This window comes from Manis pentadactyla, chromosome 5, assembly GCF_030020395.1.
Source record: "Manis pentadactyla isolate mManPen7 chromosome 5, mManPen7.hap1, whole genome shotgun sequence".
Lineage (NCBI taxonomy): Eukaryota > Metazoa > Chordata > Mammalia > Pholidota > Manidae > Manis > Manis pentadactyla.
Window position 1 is genome coordinate 60,685,260 of NC_080023.1, and position 15,709 is coordinate 60,700,968.

Consider the following 15,709-nt stretch of genomic DNA (forward strand, 5'->3'; position numbering starts at 1 on the left):
ATAATGAGTATATATAGCCTCACACTTGCTGAAGGGGTATGGTTTTACCTTCATAGCAGATAAACTTAGCTCCTAGGGTGTAAAGTCACACCCTGTGTGGGCTTTACGAGTTAGTATTGTTTTTAAAATGTTAGTTTATTCAGTTTATTTTGCTAAGACAATATTGGTGATTTATTTCATAGTTTTCATATAAGAAATCAAATAACAGATTTTCAATCACTTAATAAGAGAGTCAAAACCTTTGAAGTAGTGTGATTGAATGTAGATCATCCATTGGTTAGTCTGCTTATCAAAGAAATTTTCACCCACAATTAGATGAATCAGAAATCTTTTTATTGAACTTTCTTAAATGAGTAATTCACCCTAAAAGAATTATCCCAGTTATTTTTGAAAATCTGAATTAATAATAGGCCTTATTCTTTTGCCAGAAATAAGTTCATAGGTAGGTTAATTAGCTTGGGGGGAAAAAAACCAAACCTACTTCCACAAACCTGTCTTGGACTTCAGTGTATAATTATATTTGTAAGCTAGTATTTTTTTAAATGATGATATTATTAGTATGTAACAATTAGTTAAATTTCATGTTACTGAAAATCCCAGAATATAGGATTGATATGTTTTATTTATGATATCATTTAGACAACTAATGTGAGTTTTGAAAGGTACAAAATATCAAGGTTTCTGTAAAGCCTAATAGTTTATTGTACTTGCAAAGTCTCTTATTATCTGCGTACTTTAGGAATATATCTGCTGATGGACCAGCATATCGTAAAAGTATTTTGAACTGTTAGGATCTCAAATTCAGCTTCTGAAATATATGTTCTGCCCCAATCCTCATCTGAATGATAAAGAGAATTACAAAAAATTTCAGATTCCTTAGGTCCTGGTTGGGGGACTTGTGGAAAGGAAAAGGGCATCTAAATAAATATAGTAAACTTAGATATATTGTGAATATTTCCAGAAGACAAATAAGTATTGATTATGATCTAAAGAGAGACTAAAGGTAACAAAGTGTAGATCTAAAATCAAAATACATAGCCTTAGGAAGCACAAAGATAAAACAGAATTTGAGTTTGCTGTAACAGGGAACCAGGGAATAAATACTCTATTTATGGCTCTAAAATTCTGAATAAGTCTATATCCTCACTTTTTGGGGTTTTTAACTAGAAGGGTGAATGTTTTAAGAATCAGTCCATACTCTATTAGTTTTAGTCTTTCTTTAGCTTGTGCTTTAGAGAGTATTATGTTAAGTTTAGACAGTGTGGGTAAAATTGTAGTATTTCCAGAATTTCTCACCTGGCTTTGGTACATCTGCATATCAACAGGCGTTCAGAGGTGTAAACAGGTAGGCTTTAGTGTATTTGCATCTTTCCTCAGGGGTGAAGAAGTTCATCTCCATATCAATGGGTAATTACCTGGGCAACAGAGGGCTTATCTGTACCTGAGAGGTGAGGGGGAGGGCCAGTGTTGTAGCTGCTTGAGCAGGAGAGAGAGATGGGCCAGACTGCAGTTTTGTAAGCAATAAACGGGTTTTAAACGTTATTTCTCCCTTTGACTGATTTTGGTTTTTAGAAGCATTTTGCCCCAGGATTTCCTTTCCCCCGACTTAACAGACGGAAGTCTAAGTTTAGTTGCAAACTAACAGTCTGAACCGTGATAGGTTCAGCCTCATTAATCCTGCCCATATCATGGAAGTGGTACCCACAAAAACTCTAGCACCTCTTTGACATCTTCAGTTTGGACTTGATTTGGACACACAAGTACCAGTAAGCCTAAATCAATATTCAAATTAGCTACCTCATTATGAATAGGGAGTCCTCAGGGATTTTAGAAAAGAGACCGTGAAGACACCATTTAATCTGCTGGCAATTGCATTTCCAGAGTACATCTCTACCTGTCAAGTTAGTAGTTGTGGTGTCACAGAGGAGAAAAGACTGTGCCTTCACTCTGGGCCAGGACATGTGGGATGTCTGAAGATTCTGAGACACCCACCACCTGAGCAAGTCTGTTTACTCCAAGGAAGAAGCTGAATAAGAATAGCACTATTTAAGGCTAATCAAGTACTGTCCAGCTCAAGCAAAATGTTGTCCTTTAACATTGTGAGAAATTTCTTCTGGTAACTTAAGGGTAGAATGGGAGATGGGGCATTTGATTTCTCATCTTCCTCCTCCTCCACCTCTTTCCTCAGAGAACAGAGTGCTTTGTTCACTTCCTTAGTTTTGTTTTTTGCGAATCTTCTTTTTGTTTATAGTATTTACAAGTATCTTTACCAAGTGACTCCCTTTTTTTGTTTAATGATTGGGATTATCTAATTGTTTTATAAAATAAGACCATACATTTATTCTGAGTCTTACTCTGTTTTTGTTCTTATGGTCTTTCAAAAAGTTCACCAAAATGCTGTACTGTCAATGGAGCTCTTTCCCCTTCTAGTTTTTCCTTGGTATTAAATCTATTTCAGGCTTCAGGTTATTAACAAAAGTTGGCAGAGAGCTCACTACATCTGCCTCAGGAGTTACTTCTGAACCCTTTCCAAAGGTATTCAAGAGCCTCTCTTTGAATTCCACAATGGATGGATCCTTTCTTTGCTTTGCTTTCTGATTCTTATATAAAAATCGAAGTCCAATGTATACTCATAGAAATGAGTTTGAGGAGAGTTTTCAAAAGACCTTGTCCAATATATACAGCTTTTGTAAACCCCTCTGATTTCTTATGCAATTTATTGGGTTCTTTGAATTCTACCTTTACATCCAATTCTTTTGCATCTGAATATATGTACTATTTGATATATATCTGGTAGTGCTGGGTTATACATTCCCAAAACTGTTCCTAATTCCTCTGCAAATTTTATCGTTATAGGTTTTGGAAAATTTTTAACACTGGCTTTCAGCTCAGAATGAGACTAGATCTTAAAACCAAATTGGTTTCCCCTGTATTGAGGAGGGTTTAACTTTATGAGGTAATTGCATTTTGAGGGTTTCTGGCCAGCCAGCCGGGAAAAGGAACAACACTGAAGGAAATGGGAAATCACAGGCTGAGGGAAGAAACCATTAGGGAATTAGATTTGTGCTGAGATTTGAAGGAAACTGAGAGAGAAAACATTTTTAGTTTTTCACCTTTAGTTTGCTTTAGCCAAGACATGTTTTATGGAAACAATTTTGGAATCTGAATACCTTTGGTTACTTCCTCAAAAACATTAAAAAATGTAGACCATTGGATGTTTGGAATTTTACTCTTTTAAATTCTAAGGCAATCCTCAAATGAATACTTTTGTTCATATTGAAAGTTGCTCAGAATATCTATTATAATTCTAAATTATTTTTGGTGAAATAATGCCCTTTAGAGAGGAGAGTATAAGAATTTGGGATCTGGTATAAATACATGAAGAAGCAGGAGTCCACATCAGAGAGGAAATGCTTTTAGGTTTAGACGGAGGCAAATCCGGGAAAGTCTAAGACCGACTAGTTGAATGTGCTTCTGGCCAGGATCCAGCTGCAAACCTAATTTGCAGTTTCCCACAGATAGAAAGGTTTGGAGAGATTTCGCAGCCAAAACAAGACAACATTGAGAAAAGTTCTCATAGAATTTTGCTTAGTGACCTGAAGCAAAGTTTTCCCACAGGATTTTCCAAAGTTCAAATGATACGTTCTAAATTTATCAGGCCTCCAGGTCAGTATAAAGAATGGCTTACCCCTTCCTGTGAACTTTTCCCTTATAGATACATAACAAAAGACTGATTTCCACCAAGGATAAAAATTTTTTAACTGATTGGACAATTAAAGAATTCCTAAAAAAGGTTTCTAATTCATAGAAGACAAAATAAATTCAGCATTTGGGGAACTTTAATTAAATCAGATTTCAGACTCAGACTGACAGCTCCCTGCCCCACCGAGAGGCTCAAAGGGCCACAAAGGGCCTGTGGTTTCCTAGCTGAAGTCTTGCATCATGGCCAAGAGAAGTGCCTAGTTAGATCTTCTCTAGTGGATCCCCAAAACTGTCAAATAATTTCTTCTCCCAGAAATCACCCAACCAGTCCATTATTAAGAGAAATCTGAGTTAATGGTTACAGAACCATGGGAAAATACTACCTTGATGGTCCCTTAGGAGCAGTGGTGTGCTAGATCTGGCCTGCAAAAATTGATTCTGAGCATCTCTTCCCAATTCTGTGTTCAGTGAGGTCACCTTCGTAGCTTGAAGTCAAACATGTTAGGATGATTTATGCCTTGATAAGAGTATTTATATCACAGAAATCATCAAATTCCACAAATCAGGGATTTCTTTTTCCCCAAAGAGCAAGTTTACCTAGTGGCATCTTGGAGTGTAGAAGCAAACTTGGGATATTTAGGACATGAAGTTTACTTTAAAGCAAGTCTTTAAATTTGAAGATTTGATTAAGATTGGGTAAGGATCATAATATAAAAGTTTGGAATTGGTGGACACAACATGGAAAGGGTTTTGGCACAAGGGTTTCTTAAAGTCTTGGAGAAGGAACAATCATTTGATACTCTCTACTGAAAAGTCAAACAATTTTATGTTAATTAAATGAGTTTTTCAGTAAATTCCTGAGAAAATAAAATTACTTGCAACTTCTGTCTTTCTGAGTAAGAGTTTCCTGGAATAATAAAGGCATGTTAACAAAGACAGTAGAATAGTAAAGCATATTAATGTATACAGCAAGTTATGTGGGTGTGGATGGTTTCGGTTCTCACATATAATGCTTGAGCTTTCAAATTATATAAGAATTAAGGATAGTTTCCATGGAATTATCAAAGCAAAAAAAAAAGCGCTCATAGGAAATACTCACTTGAGATAACTATTCATTTTCAACTTTAACAAAAAGCAATTTTCTCTGACTCCACATCCTAATGGTATGTACGTATCTTTTCTTTACCAGGTATTTAAATAGCTTTTAATACTATTTCATCATTATCAAGTGATAAAAATTTAAATATATTATATTTGTATACTTGGGGAGCTAAATACATCTTTTCTGAGAAGTTTCTTCTCAGTGTCTTTAAAAATACAATTAATGAACAACTTTATACTTGCAATCATTTGCCTCTACAAGAAAACAAAGCAAGTGGACCACATAGAGTATTTAAAATACCTAAAAATAGAGATTTTTGTATGTTCCCTTATTATAATTTCAACTATTAAGGACAATTTGTACTGTTTTTTTCTTCAGTAGAATGATAGCTTCAGAAGTCTCAAAGGGTTCAGAAATGAATTAGTTGAGATAAGAAAGAAAAAATTTTAATTTGACTTGACAAAAGGAAATGTTTAAACATAGAATTGGAAAGAATCACTAACTTTCCCAGTTCAATCTCTCCTTTATCCTATTGTGAATATTTCTAATAAGGCATAATGACAGTGTAGTTTCTCTTCTTGGAATTTTTATTATTCTTAAAATATTCTCTATATTGAGGTAAAATCTACTCCCTTCCTTTGTTACCTCCTTCCTTTATTCTTTTTTCTGAAACAGAGTAAATCTACTCCCTATTCAGTTTAACTTATTGAAGACTGCCACAATTATTGGGTTTTGCTTTTGTTTTTAGTTGCATTTTTGTTTGTTTGTTTTCCTGAGATAAGCACCCTGAGTTTATTGAACCATTTCTCTGTTTCAGAAGTATTCAATGTGTGGACTGGTACTGGTCTGTGACTGTTTGTTACCCTCTGGGAACTGTATGTTTACGTAACTACAGATCCACAAGAAGATAAAGAAATTCCCCCGAAAATAAATTGCTATGAAAAAGTAAAGCTAGCTGAATTAAACAGTGTGTTTAGTGATATGGTTGCTTTACATTGTGGCACAAGCTTTTGTCCCTTGTTGAAGACTATTGGAAAACAGTTGAACCAATTAGTTTGATAGTGCTTGATCCATTTTGACATGATTTCTAGATCTGTTCTAATCATTCTTGTCTAGACCAGTCTCTGAAATACAATCAACGTTTCCAGAGATTGTCTGCTTAAAATACAGTCGGAAACATTCCATTCTTGTATCTGGACACTAGTTGTCTTAGCATAGTCTAATAGTTTTTATGAATTTTTAATCAAGTACAGCACCTGGTTGGAATTAAACATTTGTTCCCTTTCAAATTCTTATTGCTACTTATAGTCCATTATTCCAAAGTTGCTACCTATTAGGTATTCTATCTGATTTTGTGTCATTTATAAATATAGACAATAAAGTTATTGCTGTATATGGTTAAAAAAAAACCCAGTCACTTTAAACAACCACCATTTTTTTTGTAGTTTCTCATGAGTCTGTAGTTCAACTAGTTTTGGTTATGGTGGCCGTGGCTCATTTTTCTGATCTTGATTGGGCTTGCTCAAGCATCTGCCTTCAGCTGGTGGGATGGAGGCTGACTGAGCTGGAGGCCTCAGCTGAAATGGTTTAGCTTTCCTCCATAGGATTTATATCTTCCCGTAGACTAGCTTGAGCTTGTTCTCATGGCTATGACAGGGTTCCAAGAGAGATAGGAAACACACAAAACCCCTGAGAGGATCAGCCTCGCCCCTGGCAAAGAATAGAGCAGAAAAGGTGGAAAATGTGCCCGGAGGAGGTCAGTGTGTTCTTCCAAGTTTTTTTTTAATTTTACAAATGTCACTGACTTTTCATGGAAGACCTCAATAGATCTTCTCACAGATGCACTGATCAGTAGTTTTGGGATATGGTATTTAACCAGCCACGGCTCTACCAATAGGAACTTTCATCCAACCAACATTTTTTCCATCATGTTAATAAGGGCTCAGTGAAAAACTTTGTCAAATTTGATTTGACAATTAAATCATCTGTAATTTTCTGAACATAAATGATGATCACTATATTATTTATGATAGTAACATATTAGAGTTGCAGGAATGAATAACTTATTGTGGTAATCCATATAATAAATTATTTCATGTGGGTTTTAAATTCCAAATAATTGATGAAATGGGAAAATGCTCACAATTAATTTTAATGACAAAGTGGTAAGGTACATAGTGAGGCACAATATAAACAAAATTACAGACATCATACTTTATATCTAATACATAAATATTATGAAATCCTAGAAAGAAATGCAATAATAATATACTTATGTTTAGATGATGAGATTATCATGATTTAATTTTCATCTTTAAACTTTTTAACTTCTGGATTTAAACTTCTGGATATTTTCCAGATTTTCTGCAATGGACACATGTAACATCATCAGAAAAAAATGAAAATGCATTTAAGTATTTTTCCATGTTGTAATTTTCCTGTAAATTAAAATCAAGCTCACATTTCCTACAATTTTGAAAATTGTGCATTTGTCAATTGCCAGTCTGATATTCTCAGAGAAACTGTAATGGACAGTTATAATTGGAAAGAAAATTTGACTCTTTCTCAAAGCATAGCAGCTGCATTTTAACAACTATTTCATCAACATTTTCATCTTAAACCTACTTCCTGCAGCCTTACCAATGTATATTTTTTTCCTATTGAATGCCAAAAAGAAACAGAATTTTATGACCATCTTTAGAGCAGCACTCAGTATCTATGCCAGCACTAATAAAAAGGAAGAAGTTCCATGGGACAGAATAGGAAAGAAAGAGAAAAAAATAAATGTCAAATATTGATGCTTCATTTGTTATATCATCATGTGGCTGAGGAACCTATCAGATAGCTACATCTATTTGGCACTGACAGTTTCTTCCTTTAAATTTGTACTAGGTCTAAAAATCGTATGTCACAAAGTGACATTTAAGCCATCTGGAATGTTTAAATGGGTAGTTCAGATGCTAGAAGAAAGACTTCGACAACACAACAGGTAGCCCTTTTCCTGCAAGGCATGTAGAATGTGAAAATGACTAAATCACCTACCAGACACAATGTCCACCAGAGGCACTGTGGTAGAGCAAAAATGACCACAAATTCTTTGATTTTTTTTTCCCACTGAAAAGTGGCATCTGTATCCTTCCTCTTAAATCTAAGTTAGTTCTGACCATTGGAATATGATAGAAGTGATATTGTGCCAGTTTCCAGGTTCCAGCCTTAAGGAACTGGCAACTTCTACTCCCTGGCTCTTGGAACACTCTTCTCTTGGAAGCCAGCTGCAAGGCTATGAGAAGCTCAAGAGAGACCATGGAGAACACATGCCTGTGGGCTCCAGTTGGCAGCCCCGTCTGAGCTTAGCCAGCCTTGAGCAGCAATGGCAGCCATGTGAGTGAGCCATCTTGGACAGTCAGCCTGGTCACATCCTTGACTGACTCTAGCCTTACCCATGATCTGATTCCAATTATATGAAAGACCCCAAGGAAGATTCATCCATCTGAGATCAGTGAACCCATAGAACCATGAAACATAAAAATAAATTGTTTTAAGACACTAAATTTGGGAATGGTTTGTTAATTATCAACAAAAAAATGGAACATTAACTATTGATAGCTGGTACTGTGGTACTTGAAATAAACTTTGAAAATAGTAATAGAAAAACGATGGTGACATAAGATCTCTGTAGAGCTCTCTTTGAAACTGGAATGGAGAAATAGTGAGTAGAGCTTACTATATCTTACACTTTTCCAAGTAATATACAAATGTAAAAGAAACCAAGAAAAAATTAAAAGAAAGCTCAAAATAACACTTCATGTTTGAGTTGATGAGGTACCAGTATGTGTATGGCATTTTACAGTTTACCTCAGCCCTGAGGTATTTGAACTATTTCTCACATTTTGCTTTTTATCCCTCTTCCCTCCTTCCCTCTCTTCCTTCTCTCTGTCTCCAATTTCCAAGTTGTTTTCACTCCACTCCACGCAATGTCAGTAGGGGTCTGTTTCATCTCCATAATCTCCCCATTCTGTTTATAGGAGGAAATACAAAAGGATGCTGCTCAAGCAGGTACCCATTTGGAGAAGTCCAGTAAGCAATCTCTAATGTGAAAGGGTAATTCCTGGAAGGATTTTATCCACAGAAGTCCCCATGTGCTACCTTTGTTCTTGTGCTTGATCAGAAGCAGTTGGCCTCTTCCTTAGGAACAGTCTATTGTGTATATATTTTTAAAGCCATGGCAACAAAAACATTAGATTATAAAACATTGAAATACTCAAGGACAAAGTTTAAGTATTTTCCAGAGTATTTTATAACTCTTTTTTTGCTTTCAGGTATTCCAAAATTGATTACATCTGATATGGTTAAGGAAGGTGCTGCCGTAATTGATGTAGGTATCAACTACGTCCATGACCCAGTGACAGGAAAGACAAAATTAGTTGGAGATGTGGACTTTGAAGGTAATAAACTATATCTCTTTTGATAAGTGAAGAAAAAGATTCTACTTTTCCTACTTTAATAATAAACATTCTATTTGATTGGGGCATTAGTTATTAATCATTATATATCTTTCCTCTGAGGGAAAAGAGTTTAATCACACACACTTTCTTCCCTCCTTCTGTCTGCCTGCCTGCCTTTTTCCCTTCCTTCCTTTCCTCCTTCTTTTCCTTCGTAGGAGGAAAACATAATTGCACTATTAATTTTTTGTTTAATTCTTTGTAGTACATTTCTTTTTTAGTGAAAGAAGTCAGCTAGCCTGTTAAAGCAGGCATTATTTTGATTTTTTGGAGCATATCTCTAACTTTGCCATTCACTCTTAGAGCCAGAAGGCGTCTTAGGGTGTGTTTGCTAACCCTCACTTTATTTCAGATTTGACAGTTACCACACAATTTAGGTCAGCGTTCTTCACTTGTATTTTAAAAACAATGAGGAAGATGAATTAGGCTAATATTTCTATGGCCAATGAAGGAGATAAGGTAGCCAATGTGTAGGGGAAAAAAAGCAAATCTAACCCAATGCCTTATCTCTGCAGATGAGGAAGCTGAGCCCCCAGATGTGTTTTTAGATGCCTGACTGCAATCCAAATTTATATCCAATGTCTGTCAAATTCTTTGTCAAATTCAGGATCTCAGTAGAGTTCAGATATCTACTAAGATGTGAATATCATAAAGTAAGTGGAGATGTTTTCATGTTAGCAGTATTTTATATATTTGATTGATCAGGCCAAAAAAATCAGGGCCGTACCAAGAACTTCATTAGTTACAGGTGTGATTTTTCTGACAAACTGAAAGATAGATATGCACTTCAGGCTGGGTACCACTCCACTTGGTAGAATCTACTAAGTTAAATACAGTCATGTGTGTCTAAGTATATAATGAAATAAAAGAGAAACGACAAAGAGAAACAAAGATGTAAGACTAACAGAAAAGAGTGTTGGGCTGCGAGACACAGGAGGTGCTCACAGACCGAGCACTGTGACCTCATAAACTTCGTGACCCCTCTGCCCATCAGTGCTGTTATCAGATAAACAATAGCAATGACAGCAGCAGCTTCTTCCAGCTCTAATGCTTGGTGCATCTTGGACATTCAGCTGAGGGCTACCAAATGATTGTGTAAAAACACAGAAGCTTTTGGAAAATCAGGTTTTTCTGATCCTGTCAGTAGTACGCCCATATGATTGATAATATTGCTCTGGCTCCCCTGCTGGTTCATAGAGCCAGAGCCCTGAGGAAGCCCTGGACTTGGTAAGGAAGGCCTTGCCGATGAGGCCGTGACTCAGCACCCAGAGGAGCAGGTAAGTGATAGGTTTTGACATGTTGCTCTTCAGGTTGCTCATCAGAACTTAACCTGCGGTGAGGGATGATACCTCGGCTAAGAGGGAGGAACTTTAACTTGGGTTATGCCACACAACTTATAGGTAGCATTTGGCTGCAAATTGCCACAGGGAAATCTGTGGCTGCTTTATGAGTATCGATGAAAGTTTCACTATGACTATAGCCGAGGTAAACAAACCGGATATAAGTAAAATCAAATGTGGAAGTAAAGTGTTCTTGCGGAAATCTTTGGCTCACTAATGAAGCAAACAAGATGACCTGTTTTAAATAGATTACTTTGTAGGGAATGATTTTTAAAGGATAATTTCATCAGTGACCCCACTTGGGGAATATTGGAAATATGAAGATAATTGCAAATTCAATGATTTATAAAAGCAAGAGCCATTTTATCTATTTTATTTCTCAGAAAATGCAGATGCCCATCTGTAATCTTCATTATCATACATGTTGGCCTCACTTGTGAATCAAGCTCCTCTCTAAGAAGAGTAATATTTTATATCAGACACAGCATGAGGGTTGTATCACTACTTAATGTAGTTCTTGATGAAAGGAGACATAAAAACACTCTAAATATTTCTTTTTGACTTGGATGTCAAATTTTTGTTTAGGTCTAGATATAACTTCCCCCAGACCACATTTTCTTTCATCTACTAGGACTTCCTGCTCTCTCTCTCTTTTTTTTAACTGCTCCATTCTCTTCCTTCTTGCTCCTCCTCCTGAGTCCAGAATAGAATAGCATAGCTCTTCCTGAGCTGATGACATTTTGTGGGACTAGAGGCAGCACAGAGAGAAACAATTGTTGTCTCTGCCAGAAATTCCCTGCCACATCAGTCCAAAACTGCCAACATTCTGAGAGAGATGTCAGACAAATCCAGTAGAAAATCACTTCGAGAGTAAGGCAGGTATGAGAGGCTTTTTTACAAGGGAGCACCCTCTTCTCAGGTCGTTTTGGGACTGCTCTTCATTTAGTAGTAATAGCACCCAGTGTTGTCAGTGTCCCCAGAGTAAGTGACACTAGCATAAAACTTCATGTTAAAGTAACTTTCAGAGATATCTCATGACATTGAAAGGGCATAAACAAAATGTTGGAAGCCTATCCAAACTTAGGAATCATATGATTCAAAAAGATGCTCACTCCGTATTAAAAGATATATGACCAGAACAACACAAGCACTGTTCAAACTACTCTTGATAAGTTTTTACAAATAAATAAAATTTTTTAATTCTCAGTGTTTCTACTGCTTTGAATTATGATATACTAAATACTAGTTTTACTATTGTTTCCAGCTCCCTATTCATTTATAAGCCACAATAAGAGAGTTTTTAATGTTTTAACATCTTTAAAGATCATTGAACAAAGTAATTTCACCCATTGATTATTAAGTGCTTTGCACTTTTTCAGCTTACAGTCATTTTTATGGTCTTACCCACTACTTTGAAAAGTGAGCACTGCCTCTATTTATTTCTATGTCCAATACAATTCATGAAATTAGTGGCCGTATAGTTCAAATTCATATCCAATGCCATAATCACCTCTACTACACAATTCTTCAGTTGTGTTTGATTGCTGTTACTACTACCTTTGTAGCCTGTCCAGTGTTGCAGTAATTCTATCCACTGTCTTAAAGTTATAGAGTAGTAAATAGAAATTACAGAGATAAGTATAAAGGTACATTATATTATTGATGAAACTAATAAAAATTGTAATTTAAACATAAAGGTTGTGTGCTTAGCATGTTTCCTATGGAATCCAAACCGGTGCTTTTCCTCAGTACATATCCAAGGTAGGCATTCCCTGTAGCACTGTGCCTCTCTGGGTGCTTTGAGGAATTAACAGGACCTTAAAGTTGTTGATACTAAATTAAAGTGCTGTTTTGTTTTGTTTTGACTCTCAATTACAGATCTCAAGATAGTTCATCATTGCTCCCAGCCTCTGACCAATACTTAACCATTCCCCTTCAATTGCCTAAATATGCCACTCCTCCCATTGAAGACATTAAAGGAAGAAACAGTATTTGAAAGCATCCATGATAAATTATTTTGTATGTCTAAGAGTTATTTTTCATTACCAATATTCATATAATAATTAATCTATCTAAAAAGTTTAAGTTTGCTCTATTGATTTTTGTTTTAAGCAGTGGCATATATCTTTCACCTGGTCATTTTTCTATTGGTAGCTTTGAAAGAAACTTCCTACATTTCTAACAAAGAAGGCTATATTCTCATAAGATAGAAACGAGATTATGTGGTATGAGTTGTAAATTGCTTGTTCTGAATAACAAACTGGAAATCAGTCTGCAGTTCTAGACTCAGAAGCTCATAATTGCACTGCCTTTATATTAGCTATTGACTGAATGGACTTGGTCAACTGAACAATCTAATTAATAATGTCCTATGCTGTTAGTTAAGCTAACCTTGTTCACATTGGTCAGCTCTCAGGCCTCATTTATACGTCATAGTTAATACACAAATATGTCTATAATCTTTTGAAGCTTTAATAGCTTTGCTTCTGTTTTATGATGAATTCTGCAAGGATTGAAGCGAAATGAAAGGAACTGGAATGTCTACTCCTATTTCCTACCATCTCTCCTCCCTATTTTCCATCTCTGACCACACCTCTCCAGTTATTGTTTCATATCAAAACAGAATAAGATAATGCTGGGAAGACTGGTGAAAAGGAAGTAAAGAGGTAGGAACAACATGTAGGCACTTTTTTCAAATCAAAGTAGATGGGGTTACTATAAGAATAATTCTATCCACTGTCTTAAAGTTATAGAGTAGTAAATAGAAATTACAGAGATAAGTATAAAGGTACATTATATTATTGATGAAACTAATTAAAATTGTAATTGTAAAGAAGCCACATTTTATGGAAAAGAATGTCTACTCTGACAGAACCAATTTTTTTTTACTATAGTTGCTTCAGGATATTTTTTGTATGAGTATTTTACATAGTTTGAGGAGTATATGATGTGCAGTTACATTTTTATCAGCCATTTTCCATGCTGTGGCCCTAGTTCATGGTTATGTTTAATGAATATATCATGGTTTGCTTCACTTTTTCACTCTTGTTAAATGCTTTAAGTTGTTTCCATTTTCTTCCACTCTAGGTATTCACAGAGAATAGGTTAAGCTGCTATAACAAAGTTCAAATATATAAATTCAAACAAGATAGTTTAGCTCTCTCCCATAGAGTCTGGAGGTAGGCATGCTGTCATGGGAGTTGGGCAGCTCTGTTTCTTTTCAGAAATACTGGCTCATCCTTACTGTTTATATTAGCTTGGTAGAACTACCATAATTAAGTACCAAAGACTGCATAGCTTAAACAGCAGAAATGTATTTCTCACAGTTGTGGAGGCTACAAGTCAGAGATCAAGGTGTCATCTGGGTTATTTCTTCTGAGGCCTCTCTTCTTGACTTGTAAATGGCTATCTATTCCCTACCTTTACATCATCTTCCCTCTGTACATGTCTGCATCCAGATTTCCTCTTCTAAGGACACGAGTTGTATTGAATTAGGGTCCTCCCTCATGGCCTCATTTTAACTTCATTGCCTCTGTAAAGACCTGTCTCCAAATATAGCCACATTCTGAGTACCAGATATTAGGACTTCAAAATAAGAGATTTGGGGAGATAAAGTTTAAGTCCATAACACTGTTCCACTTGAACATTTTTCTTACCCACACAGTTGAAGCTGAATTGCCTCCTCATTTACGTTTTCTTCCGTAAAGGGAAAGAGAGTTGAAAGCAAGTGTTTTCACCTTTAAGAAAGATACATGCGTCACTTCTGCAGGCACCCTATTGACCTAAACATAGTCACATGACCACTCCATGTGGAGATGAAAAAGATATGGGATCCAAAGTCCCTAGATGGGAAGCCATGCTTGGGTGAATAATGATCCATTCTGTATGTAAGGACTTGAAGACTAATCTCTTACTTGAAGAAAAGAGAGAGAGAGAATCCTTCATCCAGTAGCAACATACCATTCAGTCTATCCTGAAATTAGTTGTGAAAACCACAGGGACAGTCTCATTGACTGTTTGCTTTTCATCAGTTTTAAAGCAAGATCCACTTATTAACTCTTTCCTGTGGAGTTGGTGGGTATCTAGTGTCAGTCACTGAAGTCATATTTGGCTCATATCTTACAGTGTTATCCTGAATAAACTATGTAGGGGAAAAGGTATATAGGTAGGTAAACATAAAGGTATGTAGATTTATAATGTGTAGATAGTACAGCCTCACCAATGTTTTCAGTTCTAACTAAACTTATTTTTGTTATTCAATCATTAATAGAGACTACACACTTTTTGACTACTTCATGCAATGCTAAAAATTATATCAAGTCCCTCTGTGGCTTCCATATTTCATATCTCCATCTTTAGTGACCTTATGTTTGATCTCTTGATCATTACTGATGTTTTTAATCTAGCCCCTCAAGTTCACTGGGCCATACTTTTTTGAAATGTGTGTCATATAATATGCTCAGGATTTGGAAAATAACAAAGGGAGCAGGTCTAGACCATCCTCGCCCCAGCCATTATCTGCAACAGGTTCTGATTGGAAAAACACATGAGTTACCATCTATTTTGACTATGCAAGATAAAGAAACCCACAGCGTAAGATGTGGCAGGAAGGTATGAGGTCTGCTCAGGCAGTCTGCTGGAATAGGAGAGCTTCTCTCTGCCCTTGCTGGTCTCACCACAGCACATGAACTGGTTCCAGGTGACCTGCCTCCTAAGCAAGTGTTCCCAAAGTGTCTCAGGACCAGTGTGGTGGGTGGGAGTAAGGCTGGGATACCAGATTGGATAGCAATGGATGGCAGTCCAGTCATGGTTGGACAGGCTAGCGGCTCCAGGGTGGGAGTCTGCAGTGGACCTGGGGCCCCCAGCTCAGGATGTGAGGTTCTGCTGGAGACCAAGTGCCAGGACCAGGTACAGCCCACAGAGCCCCTAGTAGTGGAGGTCCTTTAAGGCAGCTGTGGGCAAGGAGGCCTGGGTCATACATGCAGGATCCAGGGATAAGCCTATGAGAAAGCCCTGTCTGATGTTTCTGAATTCAGGGCCCCCAAGACCGTGTGTGTCTCTTG

General features: G+C 36.5%; 1 protein-coding gene across 4 annotated transcripts in view; it reads left to right on the forward strand.

The window, feature by feature from the left end:
• MTHFD2L (methylenetetrahydrofolate dehydrogenase (NADP+ dependent) 2 like) overlaps positions 1-15,709 on the forward strand; it is a 161,165-nt gene that overhangs the window by 128,466 nt on the left and 16,990 nt on the right. For 3 of the 4 annotated variants that reach the window (XM_036927502.2, XM_057502309.1, XM_036927498.2), the window contains one exon: positions 9,124-9,249. The exons of the other annotated variant lie outside the window; for it this stretch is intronic. In XM_036927502.2, the coding sequence (XP_036783397.2) occupies positions 9,124-9,249 (126 nt within the window). The remainder of the gene's footprint in view (positions 1-9,123; positions 9,250-15,709) is intronic. 4 annotated transcript variants of the gene reach the window in all.